The sequence below is a fragment of the Perognathus longimembris genome, chromosome 13 (genome assembly GCF_023159225.1).
Source record: "Perognathus longimembris pacificus isolate PPM17 chromosome 13, ASM2315922v1, whole genome shotgun sequence".
In the NCBI taxonomy this organism is placed as follows: domain Eukaryota; kingdom Metazoa; phylum Chordata; class Mammalia; order Rodentia; family Heteromyidae; genus Perognathus; species Perognathus longimembris.
This window is the reverse complement of record NC_063173.1, coordinates 59,158,047-59,180,353: the sequence shown is the minus strand read 5'-3', so window position 1 is coordinate 59,180,353 and position 22,307 is coordinate 59,158,047. Positions and strand designations below refer to the sequence as shown.

The 22,307-nt window shown below is 57.0% G+C and overlaps 1 protein-coding gene across 3 annotated transcripts in view; it reads left to right on the top strand.

The window, feature by feature from the left end:
- Nucleotides 1–22,307, top strand: part of Sptbn2 (spectrin beta, non-erythrocytic 2) — a 43,878-nt gene that overhangs the window by 13,656 nt on the left and 7,915 nt on the right. For all 3 annotated transcript variants that reach the window (XM_048359627.1, XM_048359628.1, XM_048359626.1), the window contains 20 exons: nucleotides 656–807; nucleotides 1,189–1,362; nucleotides 2,343–2,434; nucleotides 2,605–2,685; nucleotides 2,972–3,087; nucleotides 5,348–5,460; nucleotides 5,577–5,764; nucleotides 9,064–9,181; nucleotides 9,624–9,782; nucleotides 9,889–10,191; nucleotides 11,440–11,593; nucleotides 11,753–12,623; nucleotides 14,450–14,587; nucleotides 15,522–16,278; nucleotides 16,667–16,869; nucleotides 17,477–17,567; nucleotides 17,813–17,959; nucleotides 19,772–20,035; nucleotides 21,705–21,929; nucleotides 22,095–22,184. In XM_048359627.1, the coding sequence (XP_048215584.1) occupies nucleotides 656–807; nucleotides 1,189–1,362; nucleotides 2,343–2,434; nucleotides 2,605–2,685; nucleotides 2,972–3,087; nucleotides 5,348–5,460; nucleotides 5,577–5,764; nucleotides 9,064–9,181; nucleotides 9,624–9,782; nucleotides 9,889–10,191; nucleotides 11,440–11,593; nucleotides 11,753–12,623; nucleotides 14,450–14,587; nucleotides 15,522–16,278; nucleotides 16,667–16,869; nucleotides 17,477–17,567; nucleotides 17,813–17,959; nucleotides 19,772–20,035; nucleotides 21,705–21,929; nucleotides 22,095–22,184 (4,436 nt within the window). The remainder of the gene's footprint in view (nucleotides 1–655; nucleotides 808–1,188; nucleotides 1,363–2,342; nucleotides 2,435–2,604; nucleotides 2,686–2,971; nucleotides 3,088–5,347; nucleotides 5,461–5,576; nucleotides 5,765–9,063; nucleotides 9,182–9,623; nucleotides 9,783–9,888; nucleotides 10,192–11,439; nucleotides 11,594–11,752; nucleotides 12,624–14,449; nucleotides 14,588–15,521; nucleotides 16,279–16,666; nucleotides 16,870–17,476; nucleotides 17,568–17,812; nucleotides 17,960–19,771; nucleotides 20,036–21,704; nucleotides 21,930–22,094; nucleotides 22,185–22,307) is intronic.

Genomic DNA, 22,307 nt, shown 5'->3' with positions numbered 1-22,307 from the left:
CCCTCTGCAGTGAATAGAGGGGGGAATTTCCATCCAACCGTATCAAGAACCCTCCTGCATGCTTTGCCTCCCTCCCTTTTGGTTTTTGAGGTTGGCATCTGACTGCCAGCTCCACCTGTCGACCCCCTGGAAGGGCCACTGCTCTGTCTCCAGACCATGCCTCCTTAAAGCCACAGCTAAAAGGATGAGGGTCTACCTCTATCCCAGGACTTAACCAGGGAGCCGCGTTGCCCCGGACACCAACTTGGTGCCCCATACTACTATCTCACTTAATCAACATAGATATTCACTGGAGTAAAAGGAATGTGCCCGTGTCACAGATGGGAAAATTGAGGCCCTGGTGGATGGAAAACTTGCCCAGGGTTTCACCACGGTCACAGGGTGGAGCCCAGTCCCAGCCCTTCCCTGTACAGTCTCCTCCGTCCTGTCTTCTCAACGTGTGTTTCCTCTCTTCCCTTTCTTTTTCTTCACTTGGCTCTCAAGCTCCTTTCCATGTCTTCATTCCCAGCTCTTGTGGGTTCTCCTCCTCTCCCAGACATCACTTCCTCTGCTTTCTCAGGCCCCCCTTCCCTTCCCCCTCCCCCACCCCAAGCTGGTTTTAGAAGCAGGCACACTGTCCTGGAAAGACAGAAATGACCTCATGTTGCCACCACAGATGAGCGAGAAGCGGTGCAGAAGAAAACCTTCACCAAGTGGGTGAACTCGCATCTGGCCCGGGTGACCTGCCGGGTGGGAGACCTGTACAGCGACCTGCGGGACGGGCGCAACCTCCTGAGGCTCCTGGAGGTGCTCTCAGGAGAGACACTGGTGAGCACCCATCCCGGAGAGGGGAGGGAGCCCGAGGGACATTGGGCCAGGCCCCAGGAGGGGCAGAGCACAGGGCCCCTCTGGCCGGAGGATGGTCTCGTGTGGATTACACGGGCGCCCGGCTTTGCAGAGACAGGAACAGTGGCCCCATTGAAAGTATTTCTTTTCCCACCCACTCTGGGTGCGATTAATTCCCTTGGGAATCTTAATCTGGCCGAGCCTAGTCTGTGACCTCAGCTTGGGCTCCATGACCTTTCGCCTGGCCCTGGGGCTGTCTCTCCCCCTCCTCCCCCCCGCCCCCCGGTTCCTGAAGGGGAGCACTGGGGGGAAGAAGAAGGAGGCCCACTGGCTCATGTCTCTACTCCCCCTGCCCCCTGACAGCCAAAACCCACCAAGGGCCGCATGCGAATCCACTGCCTGGAGAACGTGGACAAGGCCTTGCAGTTTCTGAAGGAGCAGAAGGTGCACCTGGAAAACATGGGCTCCCACGACATCGTGGACGGGAACCACCGTCTCACTCTCGGGCTGGTCTGGACCGTCATCCTTCGATTCCAGGTACGCTCACACAGCGCCACCCGGACCCTGCACCGCTTCTGCGCCACGGCTCCTGCCGGCCTATGACAGATGAATAAAAACACAGAAGCCAGCCACCAGGCCCACACCCGCCATCCTAGCTACTCAGGGGGCTGAGATCTGAGGAGTTTGAACAGCCTGGGCGGGCAAGTCTGGAAGACTCGTATCTCCAGTAAACTACCCTCCAACCCCCCAAGCTGGCAGTGGAGCAGTGGCTCAAGTGGTAAGAGCATTGACCTTGAGGAAGAAAGTTCAGGGATGGCGCCCAGGCCCTGAATTCAAGCCCCAGGATTGGCAGCAACTCTCCCCGCCCGCCCCTCCCAAATGAGCATCCACATCTCGCACCTTGTAGAGCAGTTCTCCAGAGCGACAGTTTCCAGACGCCCAGTGAGGCGGCTGGCCTCACTTCACATGGCGGAGATCCGCTTGGTGTTGGCAAACTCGGTGGCAAGTTCCCGGGGACCTGTTCTGGGTGCTAGCCTTATGTGTTAAGGACCCCAGCGTGGTCCACGAGGAACCGGAAGCTTTATAAACTGGCCCTGCACTGCCCAGAGCCTCAGAACTCCAGGACACTGTTATGCTCCTGGGTCCCAATCTCATCTCAACTGCCCCGATGGTGCCCTGTCCCCCCTGCTTGTCCTCTCTGTCCTCTTCAGTCCTGAGCAGAGTTCCTTGGGCCTCACCTCTGAAAGCCATGCCGAAAATGTTCACTCACCTGCATGCCCCACCTGGAAGAACCAGCTCCCTTTCCTCTCAGGCACCTCCACACCGCCGACCCACCTCAAATTCCTTGGAGCCAATGATTCGTGTGGCGAGTCCAGGTTGAAGGGAGCCCAGGCTCTGTCCCTTCACCCCTTCGGCGCCATTGCCTTCCATTTCTCTCTGAGAGTCTCTGACAACACCAAGAGCCCGTGTCCAGGGCGTGAGGGACACTCCCTCGACTCCCTTGCTTCCTTCCTTAGATCCAAGACATCAGTGTGGAAACAGAAGACAACAAGGAGAAGAAATCGGCCAAGGACGCCCTGCTGCTGTGGTGCCAGATGAAGACGGCAGGGTGAGGCAGCCTGGAGCGTGGGGGGGGGGGTGGGGAGGGGGGGGAGCGGGGGGAGGGGAGGGGGGCACCCCTAAGCTGCACAGGCCGTGGAGTGGCTCCAGGGTCCGCGGCCTGCGTCACAGACCGGGGCTCAACCCCACTCACCATTTTTTTCTGGTCCGCGTCTGTAGCTATCCCAACGTCAATGTACACAACTTCACCACCAGCTGGCGAGATGGCCTGGCCTTCAACGCCATCGTGCACAAACACAGGTGAGAAGACAGCTAGGGAAGCCGTGGGTTTGTGGCCCAGGGGTGTGCGCACACCTGGAAGGCAGGAGGGGAGCCGTGAGGAATGTGGGGTGCTGTGCCCCACAGAGGACTTGCGACGGGAGGCTAGGGATGGGAGCAGTCGGGGCGGGGGGAGGGAGAAACGCTTGGGGCGCTCCCCTTGTGGAAAGATAATTGAGTTGGAGACAGAGATAACGGTAGGAGTGGATTTGCTTTACTTCTTCGGGATCCCAAGCGCTTTTGGTGTCTTCTGGCCTCTCCCCTCCAGGCCAGACCTGCTGGATTTTGAGTCCCTGAAGAAGTGCAATGCCCACTACAATCTGCAGAATGCTTTCAATCTGGCTGAGAAGGAGCTGGGCCTCACCAAGCTGCTGGATCCTGAAGGTAGGCCGGAGCTCTGCATAAAGGTAGAGGGCAGACAGAAGGCAGATTCGGGCTGCCGGGACCTGGGAGAGGGGCGGGTGGAGAACTGGCGCCTATGGTTACAGGGGTTTGGGGGGAAGGATGAAAAATGTGCTGGAATTAGGTAGTCATGATGGTTATGAATGTAACAAAAATCACTGAAGTATACTTGAAAAACAGGATTAGTACCGTCATTTACATCCAAGACCACTTGCTCTGCTTGGCTTTTTCCTCTCAAGGCTGACACTCTACCACTTGAGTTACACTTCCACTTCTAGCTTTTTGCTAGTTAATTGAAGATAAGAGTCTTATAGACTTTCCTGCCTGGGATGGTTTTGAACCACAATTCTCATATCTCAGCCCCTTGAGTAGCTAAGATTACATGGGTGAGCCACCAGTGCCTAGCTTAAAAAATGTGAATTTTTCAGTGGGATGTAGTGGTTCATAATTATAATACTACTCAGGTAGAAGCGGAAGAACTGCAAGTTCAAGGCCAGCCTGGGCTACATAATGAGACCCTGGAGAGAGAGGAAGAGAGAGAGAGACAGAGAGAGAGAAAGGGCCAGGAATAGTAGTGCATAGCTGTAATCTTAGCTACTCAGAAGGTTGAGATTAGGTTCAAGGCCAGCCTTGGCCAAAAGTTCACAGGACTCCTTCTCAACCACCAGTTAAGTGTGGTGACATTCACCTGTCATCTCAGCTGTGGCAGGAAGCAGAAAATAGGAGGATTGTAGTCCAGGTACAGGCCCAGGCAAAAAGTGAGATCCTATCTCAACCAGTGCAAACAAAGGCCGGAGGTGTGGCCCAAGTGGTATAGCACCTGCTTAGCAAGCAAGAGACTGAATTCAAACCCAAATACTGTAAAAAAGAAAAAAGGAAAGGAAAGGAAGAAAAACGTCTATAGGAAGATGGATCCGGTTCGATCCTAGCCCCATGCCCGAGCAGGTTTGTCACTTAGATCCAATCTCTTAGTCTCTCCGTGCCTCAGTTTCCTCAGGCTTAAAATAAGAGGACTAGTTCATGAGATCTTTGAGGACCTTACTTCTAAAATACTAGGGTTCTTAAGTAATGCTACATAACTTTGAGATAACTTTGTCCTCAGTCTCCCAGGCTCTTACTCTGTGCCTGGCCCTGCACAGTACTTGACATACTTTAATTGAGTCCTTACAAACCTCTTTGAAATCAGTACCATTATTATCCTCAGTTTATGGAAGAGAAGGCAGGGCTTATACAGGTCAATTTATTTGCCCAAGGTCATACAGTTGGCAGAGCTGAGATTTGTGTTCGGCAAGCCTGGCTCCAGAGCCCAGGTCCTCTTTGCCTCTACAGAGCAGAACAGCCTGGGTCGAGCCAGGAAAGGAAAGGAGAGCTCTCCCCTAGTGTCAGGTGTGGATCTCAGTCACTTTCTCCTTTTCCTGGGCCACCTGTAATAACCTGACCTCCTGTCCAGGGTGACAAGCTTGAGCTATCTGGGACACAGCATTCCTAGACCAGTGTTTAAGAAGCCTGGCTATGATAAGATGTGAAGTGCGAAGTAAAACCAAGTGTTCTGTGTGTGGCTTGTGAGATGACTTGGTAGCCGTGTGAATGACTTCGGACACCTGTGGGAATGTTTTCAGGAACGTAGAGGGGCTTCCAGTCTCATGGTACTACTTCCAGTAGCATCAAATCCAGTCCAATTCAGAAAACCCAGGGATTCCAAGTCATAGGCAGCCTTAGTCTTGTGATGGAAGCTGTTTGGGCTTGAAGGATGCTCACCTGCTTGGATGGATCCTGGCTGAAAACCAGCCCCAAGATGGTGCTGAGAGCTGGCCTCCCTCCCTGCTTTGTTGCACCTGGGGTCAGGAAGCTTAGTCTGTACCTGCTGTCCCCCTGTCCCTGAAGCCGTCAACGTAGGTGTCTGTAAGTCTGTGACCTATCTCCAAATGGACATATTGTTTCTTTGCTTGCTTTCGGCTCCCCCCCCAACCCCCGCTTCTCCAGAGCCAGAGACTCCTGGGCTCCCAGGTTTTGTTCTCAGCTTGTTGGGGGGCCCTTCCCATGTCTAGGAGAAAGCAAAACAAAAGGGGAGCTTGGCTTAAGCCCTTTTAGTGGAAATGGTGAGGTGTGACTTGGATCTGAAGAGGGCCGGAAAGATGTCAGCCTTAAAGGGCTGGGATCCTGGGTATGCAGGGGGTGATTCAGGCTTGGGGCACTACCACTGGGGCGCAGGTTTCGGATGTCTGCCTGACCTTTTCCTCAGATGTGAATGTGGATCAACCGGATGAGAAATCCATCATTACATACGTGGCCACTTACTACCACTACTTCTCCAAGATGAAGGCCTTGGCTGTCGAAGGCAAAAGAATTGGCAAGGTAAACTCCCCGACCCCCCATGATGCAGTAGGTGGAAAGGCTGGAGGGGGCCTGGCCCAGGTGTTCCGCCTGCAAAGCTGTGCGGTTCACCCCGTCTCCTGCCTCCTGGCGCACAGGTGCTGGACCACGCGATGGAGGCAGAGCGCCTCGTGGAGAAGTATGAGTCCCTGGCCTCGGAACTGCTGCAGTGGATTGAGCAAACCATCGTGACCCTCAACGACCGGCAGCTGGCCAACTCTCTCAGTGGGGTCCAGAACCAGCTTCAGTCCTTCAATTCCTACCGCACGGTGGAGAAGCCACCCAAGTAGGTGCCCCTGGGTTTCCCCCTGCTGGGGCATGCCTGCCGGAGCCGCTGCTCCCATGAGAGGAAGCCGAAATGAGGGCGGCCTTTTTGGGGAGGGATATTTGGCAGTACATAAGTGCATTAAAGATGCATTTACCGCAGCCTAAAGCGTTGCAAACATCCAAACCACATAGCTGTTCCAAAACACGTTGTAAGTGACTGAAGCCATTTTTTAAAAGTATACTGTGGAGGTGCTTGTGAGGGTGTGCCGAGGCAGGGCAAGCCAGCGGGCGCGGCGACTCCGCCCGGGCCCTCGCGCCGGTCCTCGCAGGGCAGCCAGCGGGCGCGGCGCCTCAGCCCGGGCCTCGCGCCGGTCCTCGCGTGGGAGCAGGCGGAGTGCAGCCCGGGCCCTCGCGCCGGTCCTCGCAGGGCAGCCAGCGGGCGCGGCGACTCAGCCCGGGCCTCGCGCCGGTCCTCGCGTGGGAGCAGGCGGAGTGCAGCCCGGGCCCTCGCGCCGGTCCTCGCAGGGCAGCCAGCGGGCGCGGCGCCTCAGCCCGGGCCCTCGCGCCGGTCCTCGCGTGGGAGCAGGCGGAGCGCAGCCAGCCGCGGGAAGACGGCTGCTCACGTGAACGTTGGAGAGGTTTCTGTCACTTATATAGTGTAGCAATTAGCTGATTTCATATGTGGACTTGCTGTGTGCAGTTCTGTACAGCACGTGCTTTTGTTGATTTTGGGGGGGGGTGTTTTCTTTTGTGCCAAGAGGGGGGCTTGGAATCAGGGCCGCCTCAAATTCTTACTCAGTTTTTTGCTCAGTGCTTAGTGCTCTACCTCTTGAGCCACACCTCTATGGCTGGCTTTTTTTTTTTTTTTTTTTTTTTGGTGGTTCATTGGGAGAAATGAGTCCCATGGATTTGTCTGCCCAGGCTGGCTTTGAACTTCAATTCTCAGATCTTAGCCTCCTGAGTAACTAGGATTACAGATGTGAGCCACCAGTGCCTGGTCTTCTTCTTCTCCTCCTCCTCCTCCTCCTCCTCCTCCTCCTCCCCCTCCTCCTCCTCCTCCTCCTCCCCCTCCCCCTCCTCCTCCCCCTCCCCTTCCTCCTCCCCACAGCACCACTTGGCTTTCTGGTAGTTGATTGGAGATGAGTGTCACAGACTTTGTAGCCTGGGCTGGCTTTGAACCTCAATCTCATATCTCAACCTCCTTAGTAGCCAGGATTACAGGCATTAGCCACCAGTGCCCAACTTCCTTTTTTATTTATTTTTTTAAATGTATTTATTTATTTTGGCCAGTCCTGGGGCTTGAACTCAGGGCCTGAGCACTGTCCCTGGCTTCTTTTTGCTCAAAGCTAGCACTCTGCCACTTGAGCCACAGCACCACTTCTGGCTTTTTCTGTGTATGTGGTGCTGAGGAATAGAACCCAGGGCTTCATGTATTCGAGGCAAGCCTTCTACCACTAGGCCATATCCCCAGGCCCCAACTATTCTTTTCTTATTGGGTTTAAGTTATTACATGTATTTCACAGTATACATGTAACTTTCACAATGATGAAAATTGTCCTTCTTCTCTACATAGCTTATGAAGTAAGCCTATGAACTACAACAATAAAGTGATTTTCTCCATTTCGGATGATAGGCACATTGCGTTCCTTTTGTTTAGCAACATCTGTTCCCTCCTTCACTCATTCCTTCCTTCCCATTCCCACCCATGAGTTGCTTAGTTCCCTTTCACCAGTGTCCAATGTAGCGATGGTCCCCTCTGCTATTTTATTATTGTTGTTATTATTATTCTTACACACTTTTCACTCACTGTGTCATCTTTTCTTTTTACTGTATTTTACTGTATTTACTTACTGTATTTTACTATATTTGAGACCTGTTTACTTTATTGTATCTCTTTGCATTTTAATTCTAACACCTGCATGTCAGGGAGACCATACTCTTTTTGTCTCTCTGTTGGCTTGTGAGACAGCATGATTCAACAACTATTCTTCCTCTTTTTTTATTTTTTATTTTGCCAGTCCTGGGCTTGGACTCAGGGCCTGAGCACTGTCCCTGGCTTCTTTTTGCTCAAGGCTAGCACTCTACCACTTGAGCCACAGTGCCACTTCTGACCTTTTCTCTATATGTGGTGCTGAGGATTCGAACCCAGGGCTTCATGTATCCGAGGCAAGCACTCTTGCCACTGGGCCATATTCCCAGCCCCTCAACAACTATTCTTGTATAGTGTGGGGAAAATGATTTGAGTTGTGCCCTTTGCCTGGACATTCAACAAAGATATAACTTCAAGGATGTTCATCAACATGAGCTTTGTGAAAGAAAAATGAGTCATGAGACACTACAGAAAATAGTATCTAAGAAATGCTTTTATTGACATGAAAAGTTATATGAAAAACAATTGAAGAAACAGCCTCCAAGAGTTCTGTGTGGGTCACAGAGAAGAAAGTGCTTGGTGCCAAGGCTCAGAGCAGCTGAGTTCAAATCCTAGTTTTAGCACTTAGCCGGTATGAGTATTTGGCAACTTATGGGACCTTCCTGCACCTCAGTTTTGTCAATCAGAAAACGGGGGCTGCTCAGAGAATGAGCTCTAGCCCAACTCACAGCAAGTGAGTTTTTTTTTTTGCCAGTCCTGGGGCTTGGACTCAGGGCCTGAGCACTGTCCCTGGCTTCTTTTTGCTCAAGGCTAGCACTCTGCCACTTGAGCCACAGTGCCACTTCTGGCCATTTTCTGTATATGTGGTGCTGGGGAATCGAACCCAGGGCCTCATGTATATGAGGCAGGCACTCTTGCCACTAGGCCATATCCCCAGCCCCAGCAAGTGAGTTCTTGACGTGTTAGAAGTTACTGGCTACACTGGGACCCCGGCAGAAATCAACTCTGCAAAAGGATTACTGTGGCTCTCCCTTCCCCGTGGTGTGTGATTGCTTTCAAGTGATGTTCTTTGGGTTTGCCGGGTTTCCCTGGGTTGTATTGGTTTTGTGGGGTTTTTTGTTGTTGTTGTTGTTGTTGTTTTGGCCAGTCCTGGGCCTTGGACTCAGGGCCTGAGCACCGTCCCTGGCTTCTTCCCGCTCAAGGCTAGCACTCTGCCACCTGAGCCACAGCGCCCCTTCTGGCTGTTTTCCGTATATGTGGTGCTGGGGAATCGAACCGAGAGCTTCATGTGTAGGAGGCAAGTGCTCTTGCCACTAGGCCATATTCCCAGCCCTTGTATTGGTTTTGTGAGAAGACAACAACCCAGGCCACACTGTGTTGTAAAGTCAGCTTCCTGGGCCCTTGTGGCGGCTGGCGCCCGTGCTGACTGCCCCACCCCCCCACCTCAGGTTCACCGAGAAGGGGAACTTGGAGGTGCTGCTGTTCACCATCCAGAGCAAACTGCGGGCCAACAACCAGAAGGTCTACACCCCTCGAGAGGGCCGGCTCATCTCCGACATCAACAAGGTCTGTGAGCCGCCCTGCTGCCCTCGGCCGGGGCACATTGCCTACGTGCCCTAGTCTGGGGCTGTCTTCCCAAGCCCCACTACCGTAGCCAGGTTCTCCATCGCGCGGCGCCCAACCCGTTCCCCGTCCTTCTCATTCTTCAGACAGGTTCACGTGACACTCAGGCTCCACGTGGCCCCAACTCGCTATCTCTGTTTGTATTTTTTCACAAGCAGCACTGTAATAAAATGAGGGTTCCCCCATAGTCCTGCCGCTGCCCTCTTAGCCCTCTGTCCAGAAGCAAAGCTATTTGTTGCCTGGCTGCAGGCCGCGCCTCCCGCCTCCGGTTCCCACACTGCCATACAGCACAAGCCTCACTGACTGCCTTCTGAACCCCCGGGGCCTCGCCCCGCTGGCCCTCCCCGCCCTGACCCTGTCTGCGTTCCTCCCCCGCACCGCACAGGCCTGGGAGCGGCTCGAGAAGGCGGAGCACGAGCGTGAGCTGGCCCTGCGCACAGAGCTGATCCGCCAGGAGAAGCTGGAGCAGCTGGCCGCGCGCTTTGATCGCAAGGCGGCCATGCGGGAGACCTGGCTCAGCGAGAACCAGCGCCTCGTGTCCCAGGTAGGACTCCGGGGTGGTGGGGGGGGGGGGAAGAGGAGACCACAGGGCGGGGAGGGGCGGAAACACCGCACCCATGACCTCCCTCCCCTCCCGGCCTCTGCCACAGGACAACTTCGGGCTGGAGCTGGCGGCCGTGGAAGCAGCGGTGCGGAAGCACGAGGCCATCGAGACGGACATCGTGGCCTACAGCGGCCGGGTGCAGGCGGTGGACGCGGTGGCCGCCGAGCTGGCCGCCGAGCGCTATCACGACATCAAGCGCATCTCCGCGCGGCAGCACAACGTGGCCAGGCTCTGGGACTTCCTGCGGCAGATGGTGGCCGCCCGGCGGGAGCGGCTGCTCCTCAACCTGGAGCTGCAGAAGGTGTTCCAGGACCTGCTCTACCTCATGGACTGGATGGCGGAGATGAAGGTGGGTGGCCGTTCCGGGTGGGCAGGAGCCCTGGGTGTCGCTGCAGTATCCCAGTCCTGCCACGCAGAGCACGGGGCTCTCGTGGCGCGGGGTGACAAGAAAGGCTGTAGTTATGCGGGGCTGTGGAAAGACATAAAGGATGGAGCAAAGGCAGGTATGGTGGCTCAGGCCTGTAATCCCCAGCCCTTGGGGAAGTTGAGGCTGGAGGATGAAAAGTTCAAAGCCAGCCTAGGCTACACAGCAAGAGCCTGCCAGAGAAAAAAGTGATAGAGGGGGTGAGATTGATTGGAATACGTTGTAAATGTGTGGGAATGTAGCTGTGAAATCCCCCTGTATGCAAGCTAATAAAAAATAAATAGATAAACTAAAAGCTGGGACTGAAGATAGAGCCCCGTGGTAGAGTGCTCGCCAAACATGCCGAAGCCCCTAGGATCCATCGCTAGCACTGGCGGGGGACATGGGGAGTAGCCAGTTGTCTTAGGGGTGTTAGAGGTGTGTTAGAGGTCTAGTCAAGGAGTTGGAATATTTTTTCTGAGTAACATAGAGCATTTGCGGTGCTCAGGAGGTTTTAGGGAAGGGAGAGATGGGATTCCGTCTTACATTAGGAAAAGTGGCTTGGGCACCGTGCGCAGAAGGCCTGCGGGCAGCCGGCGTGGGTGCACACAGAGCAGTCACCTAGGCAAGAGGTGGGCCTGAGGGCAGGTCTGGGAGACACGAGGAAGGGTGCCGGGGTGCCGGGGCCGAGCCGCGACCACAGGGGCTGCCTGGGATTCTAGGGCCCAGAAGACGAGAGTCACAGCAAATATCCTAGGAGCAGGATTTAGCTGGAGAGTCGTTCCACACAGGGGGGGATGTTGAGGATAAGGAGCCAGGCGCCAGGGCAGAACTTGGACAGCCCATGTGTGCTCACGCATGCGCGTGCACACAGCCCCTGCAATTACCTTTTTTTTTTTTTCTTTTTGGCCAGTCCTGGGGCTTGAACTCAGGGCCTGGGCGCTGTCCCTGGAGCTTCTTGTGCTCTACCACTTGAGCCACAGCACCACTTCCAGCGGGAAGCTTGTGGTGCTGTTTATGGGTGCTGAGGAATGGAACCCAGGGCTTCCTAGGTGCAAGGCAAGGCCTCTGCCACGGAGCCGCCTTCCCACCCCATCCTGCACCTCCCTTAAGGGTGTGGAGGGGAGGGGGAGCGAGGCTGGCACGCGCCCCTGGCCGGGGGATGCACACCCGCGTGCCGTGTGTGCCCGGCAGGGCCGGCTGCAGTCTCAGGACCTGGGCAAGCACCTGGCGGGGGTGGAGGACCTGCTGCAGCTGCACGAGCTGGTGGAGGCCGACATCGCGGTGCAGGCCGAGAGGGTGCGCGCCGTCAGCGCCTCCGCCCTGCGCTTCTGCGACCCCGGCAAAGGTGACCCTGGGGAGGGTGACCCCGGGAAGGGAACTGGGTGATTGGGGGACCGGCGACAGAGCTAGAACCAGGGAGGGAGGTGTGTCAGGGCAGGTGAGGGGGTTAGGAGCCGGAGTGGGGAGCGGGCAGGGTTCTTGACCTCTGGCCTGACTCTTCCAGAATACAGACCATGTGACCCGGAGCTGGTGTCGGAGCGGGTGGCCGCGCTGGAGCAGAGCTACGAGGCCCTGTGTGAGCTGGCAGCAGCCCGGCGAGCCCGCCTGGAGGAGTCCCGGCGCCTGTGGCGGTTCCTCTGGGAGGTGGGCGAGACGGAGGCCTGGGTGCGGGAGCAGCAGCACCTGCTGGCCTCGGCCGACACGGGCCGGGACCTGACGGGGGCCCTCCGCCTGCTCAACAAGCACACGGCCCTGCGCGGCGAGATGAGCGGCCGGCTGGGGCCCCTGAAGCTCACCCTGGAGCAAGGCCAGCAGCTGGTGGCCGAGGGCCACCCTGGAGCCAGCCAAGCTGCTGCCCGCGCCGCCGAGCTCCAGGCCCAGTGGGAACGGCTGGAGGCCCTGGCCGAGGAGCGCGCCCAGCGGCTGGCCCAGGCCGCCAGCCTCTACCAGTTCCAGGCAGATGCAAACGACATGGAGGCCTGGCTGGTGGATGCATTGCGCCTGGTGTCCAGCCCCGAGCTGGGGCACGACGAGTTCTCCACACAGGCCCTGGCCAGGCAGCACCGGGCCTTGGAGGAGGAGATCCGAGGCCATCGGCCCACCCTGGAAGCCTTGAGGGAGCAGGCCGCGGCCCTCCCCCCTGCACTGAGCCACACGCCCGAGGTGCAGGGCAGGGTGCCGGCTCTGGAGCAGCACTACGAGGAACTGCAGGCCCGGGCCGGTGAGCGGGCACGGGCCCTGCAGGCTGCCCTGTCGCTCTACACCATGCTCAGCGAGGCCGGGGCCTGCGGGCTCTGGGTGGAAGAGAAGGAGCAGTGGCTTAACGGCATGGCCCTGCCGGAGCGCCTGGAGGACCTGGAGGTGGTGCAGCAGAGGTAAGGCCCGTGAGCCGAGGCGGGGCTGGGGGGGGGGGGGCTGCCCGGGTCCACTGCACACAGCCCACCACCGGCCCTGAGCCTCCCGGCATCCCTGCACACACACACACACACACACACACACACACACACGAGCCTCCCGGCATCCCTGCACACACACACACACACACACACACACACACACACACACACGAGCCTCCTGGCATCCCTGCACACACACACCACCGTGGTTAGCATTTTGACACACACACACACACCCACACACCCACACACACACCCCGTGGTTAGCATTTTGGCTTTTGACGGTAATGAGGTTTAATCTGAGGGCCTTGAACCCGAGCAAGTTTTCAGCCACGTTAGTCACGCCCCAAGTGTTCTGCTTTTTTGGGGGGGAAGGGATTTGAATTCAGAACCTTATACTCACTCAGCTTGTTTGTCTGGCTGACACCGTACCAATTGAGTCATGCTCTACCCCTGCTTTGTGCTGGTTATTTTGAAAACGAGTCTCACAGACTTTTCTGCTCAGGCTGGTTTCAAACTGTAATCCACCAGATCCCGGCCTCCTGAGTAGTTAGGATTATCAAGGCGAAATACTAGTGCCTGACTTGCTCCCTGCCTTTAGTTTTATTTAAAATGTTGAACATACTCAAAAGCAGAGAATATATCATGACACAGACCTATACACTCATCACCCAGATTCTATAATAGCCAGTATATTTCTCTACGCGATCTCCTTCCCCTTCCCTTCCCTTCTCCTTCCTTCCTTCCTTCCTTCTTTCCTTTCTTCCCTCCCTCCTTCCCTTCCTCTCTCCCTTCCTTCCTTCCTTCTTTCCTTTCTTCCCTCCCTCCTTCCCTCCCTCTCTCCCTTCTTTCTTTCCTTTTTTCTTTCTTTTTTGTCAGTGCTGGGGCTTCAACTCAGGGCCTGAGCACTGTCCCTGGCTTCTTTGTGCTCAAGGCTAGCACTCGACCACTTGAGCCGCAGCACCACTTCTGGCTTTTTCTATATATGTGGTCCTGAGGAATCTAACCCAGGGCTTCATGCATGCCAGGCAAGCACTCAACCGGCAGGCCATGTTCCCAGCGTGTCATTGCATTTTTTTTGTTGTTTTGTTTGTAAGATATCCTCTTACAGGACTTGACAAACTACAGCCCTTGGGGCTGGCTGTTACTACACTAAAGCTTTATTGGAGCAGAGCTGTGTCTGCCCCACACTGCAGAACTGAGAAACTATGACAGGCTGAGGCTACAGTCTGTGAGAAATATACCACCATGTTTTATAGAACATGTTTATAGTACTGGATCTTGAACTCAGGGCCTGGACACTGTCCCTCAGCTCTGGTCCTCAGTTCTCAGCCTCGTGGGTAGCTAGGATTACAGCGTGAGCCGTGTTTGTGAACCTCCCCTGTTAGGACGTCCGATCTCCCTGTGAGCCGTGTTCATGACCCTCCCCTGTTAGAATGCCCGTCTCCTGGGAAGAAGGCGTGTCTACCACTTTATCACTCAGGCACATTTCTGATTACCCCTTCATTTATATCCTCATTGTGTGAGGATGGGGCCCAGGCCACTGGCTAAGGCTGAGCCCCAGGGGGAACAGCAAGGTCCTGATGAAGGGGGCGCCTGGCAGTGCCAGGGTGGAGTTGGGCTTGTGCCAGTCATGCCAGTGTCTGACCTTTGACCTGAGCCTTCCTAGGAAGAATGGTTTTCCTCCTGGAGTTGGAGGTTCCTCTCCTAGTACTGCAGGCTGAGAAGGGCGGAGAGGCTGGGACAGAAGCCTCTGGCTGCCTCGCTGTGTCCCACTGTTCACATGCTGCTCTTCTGCCCCCCAGGTTTGAGACCCTGGAGCCTGAAATGAACGCTCTGGCTGCGAGAATTACTGCAGTGAATGACATTGCGGAGCAGTTGCTGCAGGCCAACCCCCCGGGCAAGGACCGCATCGTCAACACCCAGGAGCAGCTCAATCACAGGTGGGCTGTGAGGGGTGGGGCGGCCCTGGCACCCGAGGAAGACGGGGGCAGCTGGGGGTGGCAACTGGAAGAGCTCCGCAGGATGCGGACGGGGGGCTAGAAATGAGGACGGGAACTAGTCTGGAATACGTTGGGAGAGAGAAAGCAATGAAAGGGATGGAAGAGGAAAGTCGTCAGTCCAAAGAGACTGGAGACTGGATGGGAAGCCATTAAGAAGAGGAGATGGGGGCTGGAAACGTGGCCTAGTGGTAGAGTGCTCGCCTGGTATACATGAGGCCCTGGGTTCGATTCCTCAGCACCACATATATAGAAAACGGCCAGAAGTGGCGCTGTGGCTCAAGTGGCAGAGTGCTAGCCTTGAACAAAAGAAAGCCAGGGACAGTGCTCAGGCCCTGAGTTCAAGGACTGGCAAAAATTAAAAAAAGAAGAAGAGGAGGAGGAGGTGTTCACACCTGTAACCCTAGCTGCCCAGGAAACTGACAGCAGGAAGCTCACAGTTCCAAACTACCCCAGGCAACACCCCCGCGACAGTGGGAAGGATCGATAGGAGGACTGGAACGGGAGGTGTGGCTCCAGTGGTAGAATGTTAGCTGTGAGAAAAAAAAACGGAACCAGAAGTTCAAGCCCCAGTATCTGCAGAAGTAAAAATAAATTATTTTTAAAAACCAAACAGATTCTATCTCACTGTTAAAAAAAAAAAAAAGTGGGGGGGGAGGTGTAGGTCTTCGGTAGAGTACCTGTGTAGGAAGCATAAGGTCCTGGGTTCAAAACTCAGTATCATCGGAGAGAGAGAGGGAGAAGCTGAGGGGCAGGATGGAGGGCAACTCCTTCCAAAAGCATAAGCAGGGGGCAGCAGGAAAGAAGCTTCCAGATGCACGTGGCTAGGGCAGGAAAGGGAGCAGCTCCAGATGCCAGAGCTGCCCTCTGCTTGCAGGTGGCAGCAGTTCCGGTCCCTGGCCGACGGCAAGAAGGCAGCGCTGACCTCCGCCCTGAGCATCCAGAACTACCACCTCGAGTGCACCGAGACGCAGGCCTGGATGAGAGAGAAGACCAAGGTCATCGAGTCCACGCAGGGCCTGGGCAACGACCTGGCGGGGGTGCTGGCTCTGCAGCGGAAGCTGGCGGGCACCGAGCGCGACCTGGAGGCCATCGCCGCCCGCGTGGGTGAACTGACCAGAGAGGCCAACGCCCTGGCTGCCGGCCACCCAGCCCAAGCCGCTGCCATCAACGCTCGCCTTGGAGAGGTGCAGACGGGCTGGGAGGACCTGCGGGCCACCATGCGGCGCCGGGAGGAGTCCCTGGGCGAAGCGCGGCGGCTGCAGGACTTCCTGCGCAGCTTGGATGACTTCCAGGCCTGGCTGGGCCGCACACAGACCGCCGTGGCCTCTGAGGAAGGGCCAGCCACCCTGCCCGAGGCGGAGGCCCTCCTGGCCCAGCACGCGGCCCTGCGCGGAGAGGTGGAGCGGGCCCAGGGCGAGTACAGTCGCCTGCGGGCCTTGGGAGAGGAGGTGACCCGAGACCAGGCCGACCCCCAGTGCCTCTTCCTCCGCCAGCGGCTGGAGGCCCTGGGAACCGGCTGGGAAGAGCTGGGCCGCATGTGGGAGAGCAGACAAGGCCGCCTGGCCCAGGCCCACGGCTTCCAGGGGTTCCTGCGGGACGCTCGCCAGGCAGAGGGCGTGCTCAGCAGCCAGGTGAGAGCCCAGGGACCGGAGCCCGGGAAGAAGAGGAAAATGGGGCAGGGAGGGGTCGGTGTTAGCGAAGACGTATTTGAGGAAGCCGCCTGCCAGGAAGAGCGTTGGAAGCCCGGGAGTGAGCGATTCCAGTGTATCTTACTCACATTGACTTTAGAAGCAAGAAAAGAGGGGCCTAGCCATATAACCATCTCAAATAAGTGCCATCAGGTCGGGACTCACCCCGCTATAGAGCTGTGGCTCAGCTCCCAGGCCCCCTCGTGGGAGAGCCTCTTCAGGGCGCTCCGCCCGGGCCCCTGGCCTCAGATGTGCCTCTGGGCGGGTCCCCTGTGAGGGGAGGGGTCTGTGTGCTTGACCTCAGGCCCTCCCTCACCCGCCCCGGCCGCAGGAGTACGTCCTGTCCCACACGGAGATGCCGGGGACGCTCCAGGCTGCTGACGCCGCCATCAAGAAGCTGGAGGACTTCATGAGCACCATGGACGCCGGCGGCGAGCGCATCCGCGGCCTCCTGGAGGCCGGGCGCCAGCTGGTGGCCCAGGGCCACATCCACTCGGAGAAGATCCAGGAGAAGGCAGACTCGATCGAGAGCAGGTACCGCGGGGCCGTGGGCGGGAGGGGAGGTGCGTGGAGACAGAGCCGGGCCTGGAGGGGGGCCAGGCGGCACAGGCCACCTCTGACGTTCGGCGGGGACGCGGAGGCTGGCAGCCAGCCACGCAGAGAGGAAGATGGGGGGCGGTGGGAGAGGGACTCGCCCAGGGCCCGGGCCAGCCTTCCTCCCCCACACGGGGGCAAAATGGAGCCTAGTAGAACGCAGGTCTGGAAATGAGATTTCCGGGGTGTCTTGTAGGCCCCCAGGGAACACCATCTGTGTAGGAGGTGGACCAGGGCCTCTAAACACGTGGAAGAGCCATAACTGGCCAGGCCCAGGGGCTGGTTAAAATTCTAGGACAGCCAAGGCAGAAAAAAAAAAAGGAAAAAAAGTTGTCAAGATACCCAGACCAATGAACAGAAAAGTGTAAACTGGAAAATTAAGTTCCGGCCCAGCCCAGCTGAGGGTGTGTGGCTCAAGTGGCAGAGTGCCTGCCTGGGAAGCACCAGACTCTGAGTTCAAATCCCGCTACTGCCAAGAAAAAAATGAAGCCATCCTCCCCTCATAGCAAGGTCAAGGTGAAGGGTTTCCACGGGGCTGTCATTGTAGACACAGAAAGAACCAAGAGGCCGCGCAGCAGCTTTTGGGCCGCCTCCGCGACAACCGCGAGCAGCAGCACTTCCTGCAAGACTGTCACGAGGTGAGGCTCTTGTTGTCGGTGCCCCCGCCCCAGCTCCCCCTGCCCCAGCCCCCCCCCGCCTCAGGCCCCCCCTACCCTGCCCCGGCTCCAAGCCGGGCATAGACTAAGTGCACTGGATGTCATCACAGCCCCACAGCACCTTTCGTGGTTTCTTCCCATCTTTCTTCTCTCCTCTCCCCCCCTCCCCGGTTCCCTCTCCTCTCTCTGAAACACCCCCCCTCACCCCTCCACTCTGCCCACTCCAGCTCAAACTCTGGATTGATGAGAAGATGCTGACCGCCCAGGATGTGTCCTACGACGAGGCCCGCAACCTGCACACCAAGTGGCAGAAGCACCAGGCGTTCATGGCTGAGCTGGCGGCCAACAAGGACTGGCTGGACAAGGTGGACAAGGTGAGCAGAGCCGCGGGCGCGAGCCTCGGGGCGGGTCTGGGCTGCCCAAGACAGGGTCCTCACAGGTTAGAGATAGGAGACAGGACTCCAGAAATTGAAATGTGAAGTTAGAAATAGGAGAGGGGGAGGCGGCGGCGGAGGCGGAGGGACAGTTGAACCACACCAGCTTTGAATCAACACCATAACTGTTGCTCTGACTGGAGCAGAAGGACTCTCCTCAGCCGGGATCTACAAACACTGGCAAGTACCAGCGAGTAAATACACCAGGCTTTGAGGGTCATCGTTTCTGCTGCGGCTCTTCGCTTCTGCCGTCATCGTGCAAAAGCAGCCATACAGAAAGAGCAGGGCTGCCTCCCAGTACAGCTTTATTTAGAAAAGCAGGCTGTGGGCCTGATCTGCCTCCCTCCTCTGCCATGGGGTGCTGGGCGTTGGGAAGACCAGTCTCCATGGAGCCCTGCCTCCGCCTCCGCTGCGGAGGATAGATGACACGGTCTCTGTACTCGGCCACTATTCCTGGATACCCTTGGTGTGCTCAGCACACAGCTAGTGCTGCCTGGAATAGCGAGAGATGCCTCCTTCCTCGAAGGACATGGTCGAGGGCCAGGGGAGACTGGTGCATTTCCGTGTGTTTCTGTTTATTTGGCAACATTTGCCCGGTGCCATTTTATTGCAAAGCATCATGATAGGCACCGACTGGGGAACAGAGGTGACGCCACCGCGGGCTGCCGGGGGCGAGGACCAGCACTGTAGCCAGGGTGGGAGTTGCTTCCACATGAACAGCCCAGGCAAATCCAGAGCAAGGGTGACGGGTGCCGAGAGGCCATCCAGAGAGCCCGGGGGTGAGGAGAGGCTGTGTGGGGACGCTGGCCGGAGGCAGGACTATCCAGGGCAGTCCAGGAGGGCGAGGGGAGTGTGGACAGAGATATCGGGGAAGGAAAACCTGAACGGAGGGCCCATCAGGTGAGGAGAACTTAAGGGAGGACTAGGAAGCCAACCCAGTGGGAGTGCAGAATGGCGAAGGGCGCCTTGAAGTGTTTCCAGCTGAAGACTGTGAAACTGCCGAGCAGAGGGAGCCTCTGGCACCCCTCCTCCTGACAGCCGTGTAAAAACACACAACCCGGCCTCTGGGGTTGTGTTCCCAGAACCAGACCCTGAAACCCGAGTTCTGGAGCAGCTTGCTCTCAGGAGGGGTGAGCCCCAGGAGCCTCCCGAGAGGCGTGGGGAGATGCGATGGAGGGAAGTGCAGTCCAGCTTGGGAGCATGGGGGCTGCCATGTAGCTAAGTGGTCGCAGGATGAGTGCGTAGCATGTAGCCTGCGTGAGGCCCAGGTTCTGGCACAAAGAGGGGGGAGGGAGGGAGAGAGGGAAGGAGAGAGGAAGCAAGGAGCAAACAGCACAGGAAGTTGGGAAAGGAGGTAGACTCACTTGAGAAGTTGAAGTGAGAAGTATTGTGAGTGATAAACAAGAAATGATAGCAGTCAAGTCCATATGCAACATAGCACTAGAAACTGCAAGCACCTAGGAACCCCTAACAGTGGCTTCTTTCTTGAATGGAGGAGGGGCTGGGACCTCGAGGGAGGAGGAGGGTAGCATCAGCCGTGTGGACAAGGCGGTGTTGAAGGGCTTTGAGACCTCTGAGAAGCACATGTCAGTAAGTGGCCAGGAAAACCTGGAATAATTTGCCACACTTCAGATCATGCTGCCCTTCAGGTCTCTGGTCTGTTGTCAGCCTGTGACATGCAGTGGTGTCTAATTATGGCACTTACACCTTCTTTGTTCTGCCCCCTCCCCGCCCCCCCCCCCCGCCCCGCAGGAAGGGCGGGAGCTGACTCTGGAGAAGCCGGAGCTGAAGGCTTTGGTGTCGGAGAAGCTGGAGGATCTGCACAAGCGCTGGGATGAGCTGGAGACCACCACCCAGGCCAAGGCCCGCAGCCTCTTTGACGCCAACAGGGCCGAGCTGTTTTCCCAGAGCTGCTCTGCCCTGGAGAGCTGGCTGGAGAGCCTGCAGGCCCAGCTGCACTCCGACGACTACGGCAAGGACCTCACCAGTGTCAACATCCTGCTGAAGAAGCAGCAGGTGGGTGCGGGCTTTCGGGGAAGGAGAATGGAAGGAGAACACGGTGTCAAGAGCCAAGGACGTCCCGAGGTTGTGCTAAGGCCTGGCAGATGACACGTTCTGTTATTTCTTCATAGTTCTGTGGGCTCCCAGCATCAATCTCCAGGGGTGACATCAGTCAGGGTAAAATCGGGAGATAACCTAGTACAAAGTACTCATTAGCAAAAAGTAACTACTGAAGGTATGTTCTTAAGTGTTCCATTGCTATAACACAATCACACGAAGCTGGGTTATTAGAAAGAATCGAGGTTTGTTCCAGTTCACGGTTCTACAGGCTACAAGTCTAAGAGCACCATGCTGGTATTTTCCTGGTTTCTGGTGAGAGCCTTGTCTCATAACACGGTTGAAAAGCGGAGGGAAGAGAGCGCACGTGGAAGAGGCAAAGCGTGAAAGGCTGCCTCACTTTATAATAACCCGCTCTTATGGTCACTAATCCAGTCACGTGGGATCTACATTAATCCCTCTTAGTGACCTAGTCACCTCTTAAAGGTCCCACCCCCTGTCCACACTGCTTTACCTTGGGGACCACATTTCAATGTAAGCTTTAGAGGGGACAAACCACATCCAAACTCTGGCGGTTGTAAAGAGAATTCCACAGCAAGTCAGTCAGAAAACATTGTTTTGTAGAGGGCGGGTTAGTTAATGTCTCGGGCTTTGTGGATGTGGATCATATGGTGGTCTCTACTACAACTCTTCTGTAAGGTAAAATGAACAGCCATAGACACAAAACAGGAGTGGAGCTAGAGTCCCATGCAGTGTCGTTTACCAGGTAGGCAGTGGGCTGTTTGCTGACCCCTGCTCTTAGGAATCCTGAGGTAGCGACTGTAGGGGGGGGGGGGAGGGGGGAGGGGGGAGGGGGCGCTATGCACAGAGCCTTGGGGCGGGAATAACCAAGGAGGAATGTGATTGACTCAGGCCTTGGTGAAGAGGGCAAAGGCCTCTAAATGACCAAAAAATTTGCCAGGGCAGCGCTGCAGCCGGCAAGCTAAGGCTGTCCAGCAGGCAGCCTCCTCTGGAGTGCCCGCAAAGCCCACTGGAGGGGGAGCGACACCCGGTTCCTGGCACCCCGTGGGCAGTATTGCCAGTAGAGCAGGAAGAAAAGCGTCTTTTGCCCGGTTGTGCTGCTCCTCCGTCGCCCTCTGCTGGCACGGGGTGGCGTTGCACTCACTGGTAAAGGAGAGGTTCCAAGGTCCTGGTTCAGCATCTCAAAGCAGGGCAGAGATGAATTTGGGACCAAGGGACAATGGATTCTCAGTGGCACAGGTACCACGCCACCTTGGGTTCCTGTGTGTAGGAAAGTTTGAGATCCACCAATCCAGGCCATGAGGGGGCGCTCTCCCTGGCTTCATCCCTGGGGATAAGAAGCCAACGTTGGCTAGCCAGGTACTCATGGCTCACGCCTGTAATCCCAACCACTCAGGGAACGGAGATCCTGGGCAGGAAAGCCCATGAGACTGTCATCTCCCATAAACTACTCGGGAAAAGCTGGGAGTGACTCTGTGGCTCGGAGGGTGGAGCGCTAGCCTTGAGCTCAGAGAGGCTCCGGGACAGCGCCCAGGCCCTGAGTTGGAAGGAAGGAAGGGCGCGTGGAGCGGGGCGGCGGCTCTGATGCCCCCTCCCCCGCTGGCAGATGCTGGAACGGGAGATGGCCGTGAGGGAGAAGGAGGTGGAGGCCATCCAGGCCCAGGCCGAGGCCCTGGCCCAGGAGGACAAGGGGGCCGGGGAGGTGGAGAGGACCTCGCGGGCCGTGGAGGAGAAGTTCCGAGCCCTCTGCCAGCCCATGAAGGAGCGCTGCCAGCGCCTGCAAGCCTCGCGAGAGCAGCACCAGTTCCACCGGGACGTGGAGGACGAGATAGTGAGTCACGGCTTCTCCCTGACCCTGGCACTGCGGACCCTCGGGGAAGCCCTCTCGGTCCCTTTACCCCGGAGGCAGAAGGCCATACACCCGCCGTGGCTCCCCCCTCCCCTCCCCCCGCTCCCCGGTGCTGGCCCTGCACCTCCTGACTCCGTTCTCGTCTAGCTGTGGGTGACCGAGCGGCTGCCCATGGCCAGCTCCATGGAACATGGCAAGGACCTGCCCAGCGTCCAGCTTCTCATGAAGAAAAACCAGGTGAGGCAGGGGCTGAGGACGCAGGAGCCCTCCCCTTCCCCCGCGTGGCTGGCGCGTTTTTTCCTGACCCACCTGCACGCCCCACACTTGAGCGGTGTGCCTCTTTCCCCCGCGTTGGGGGGC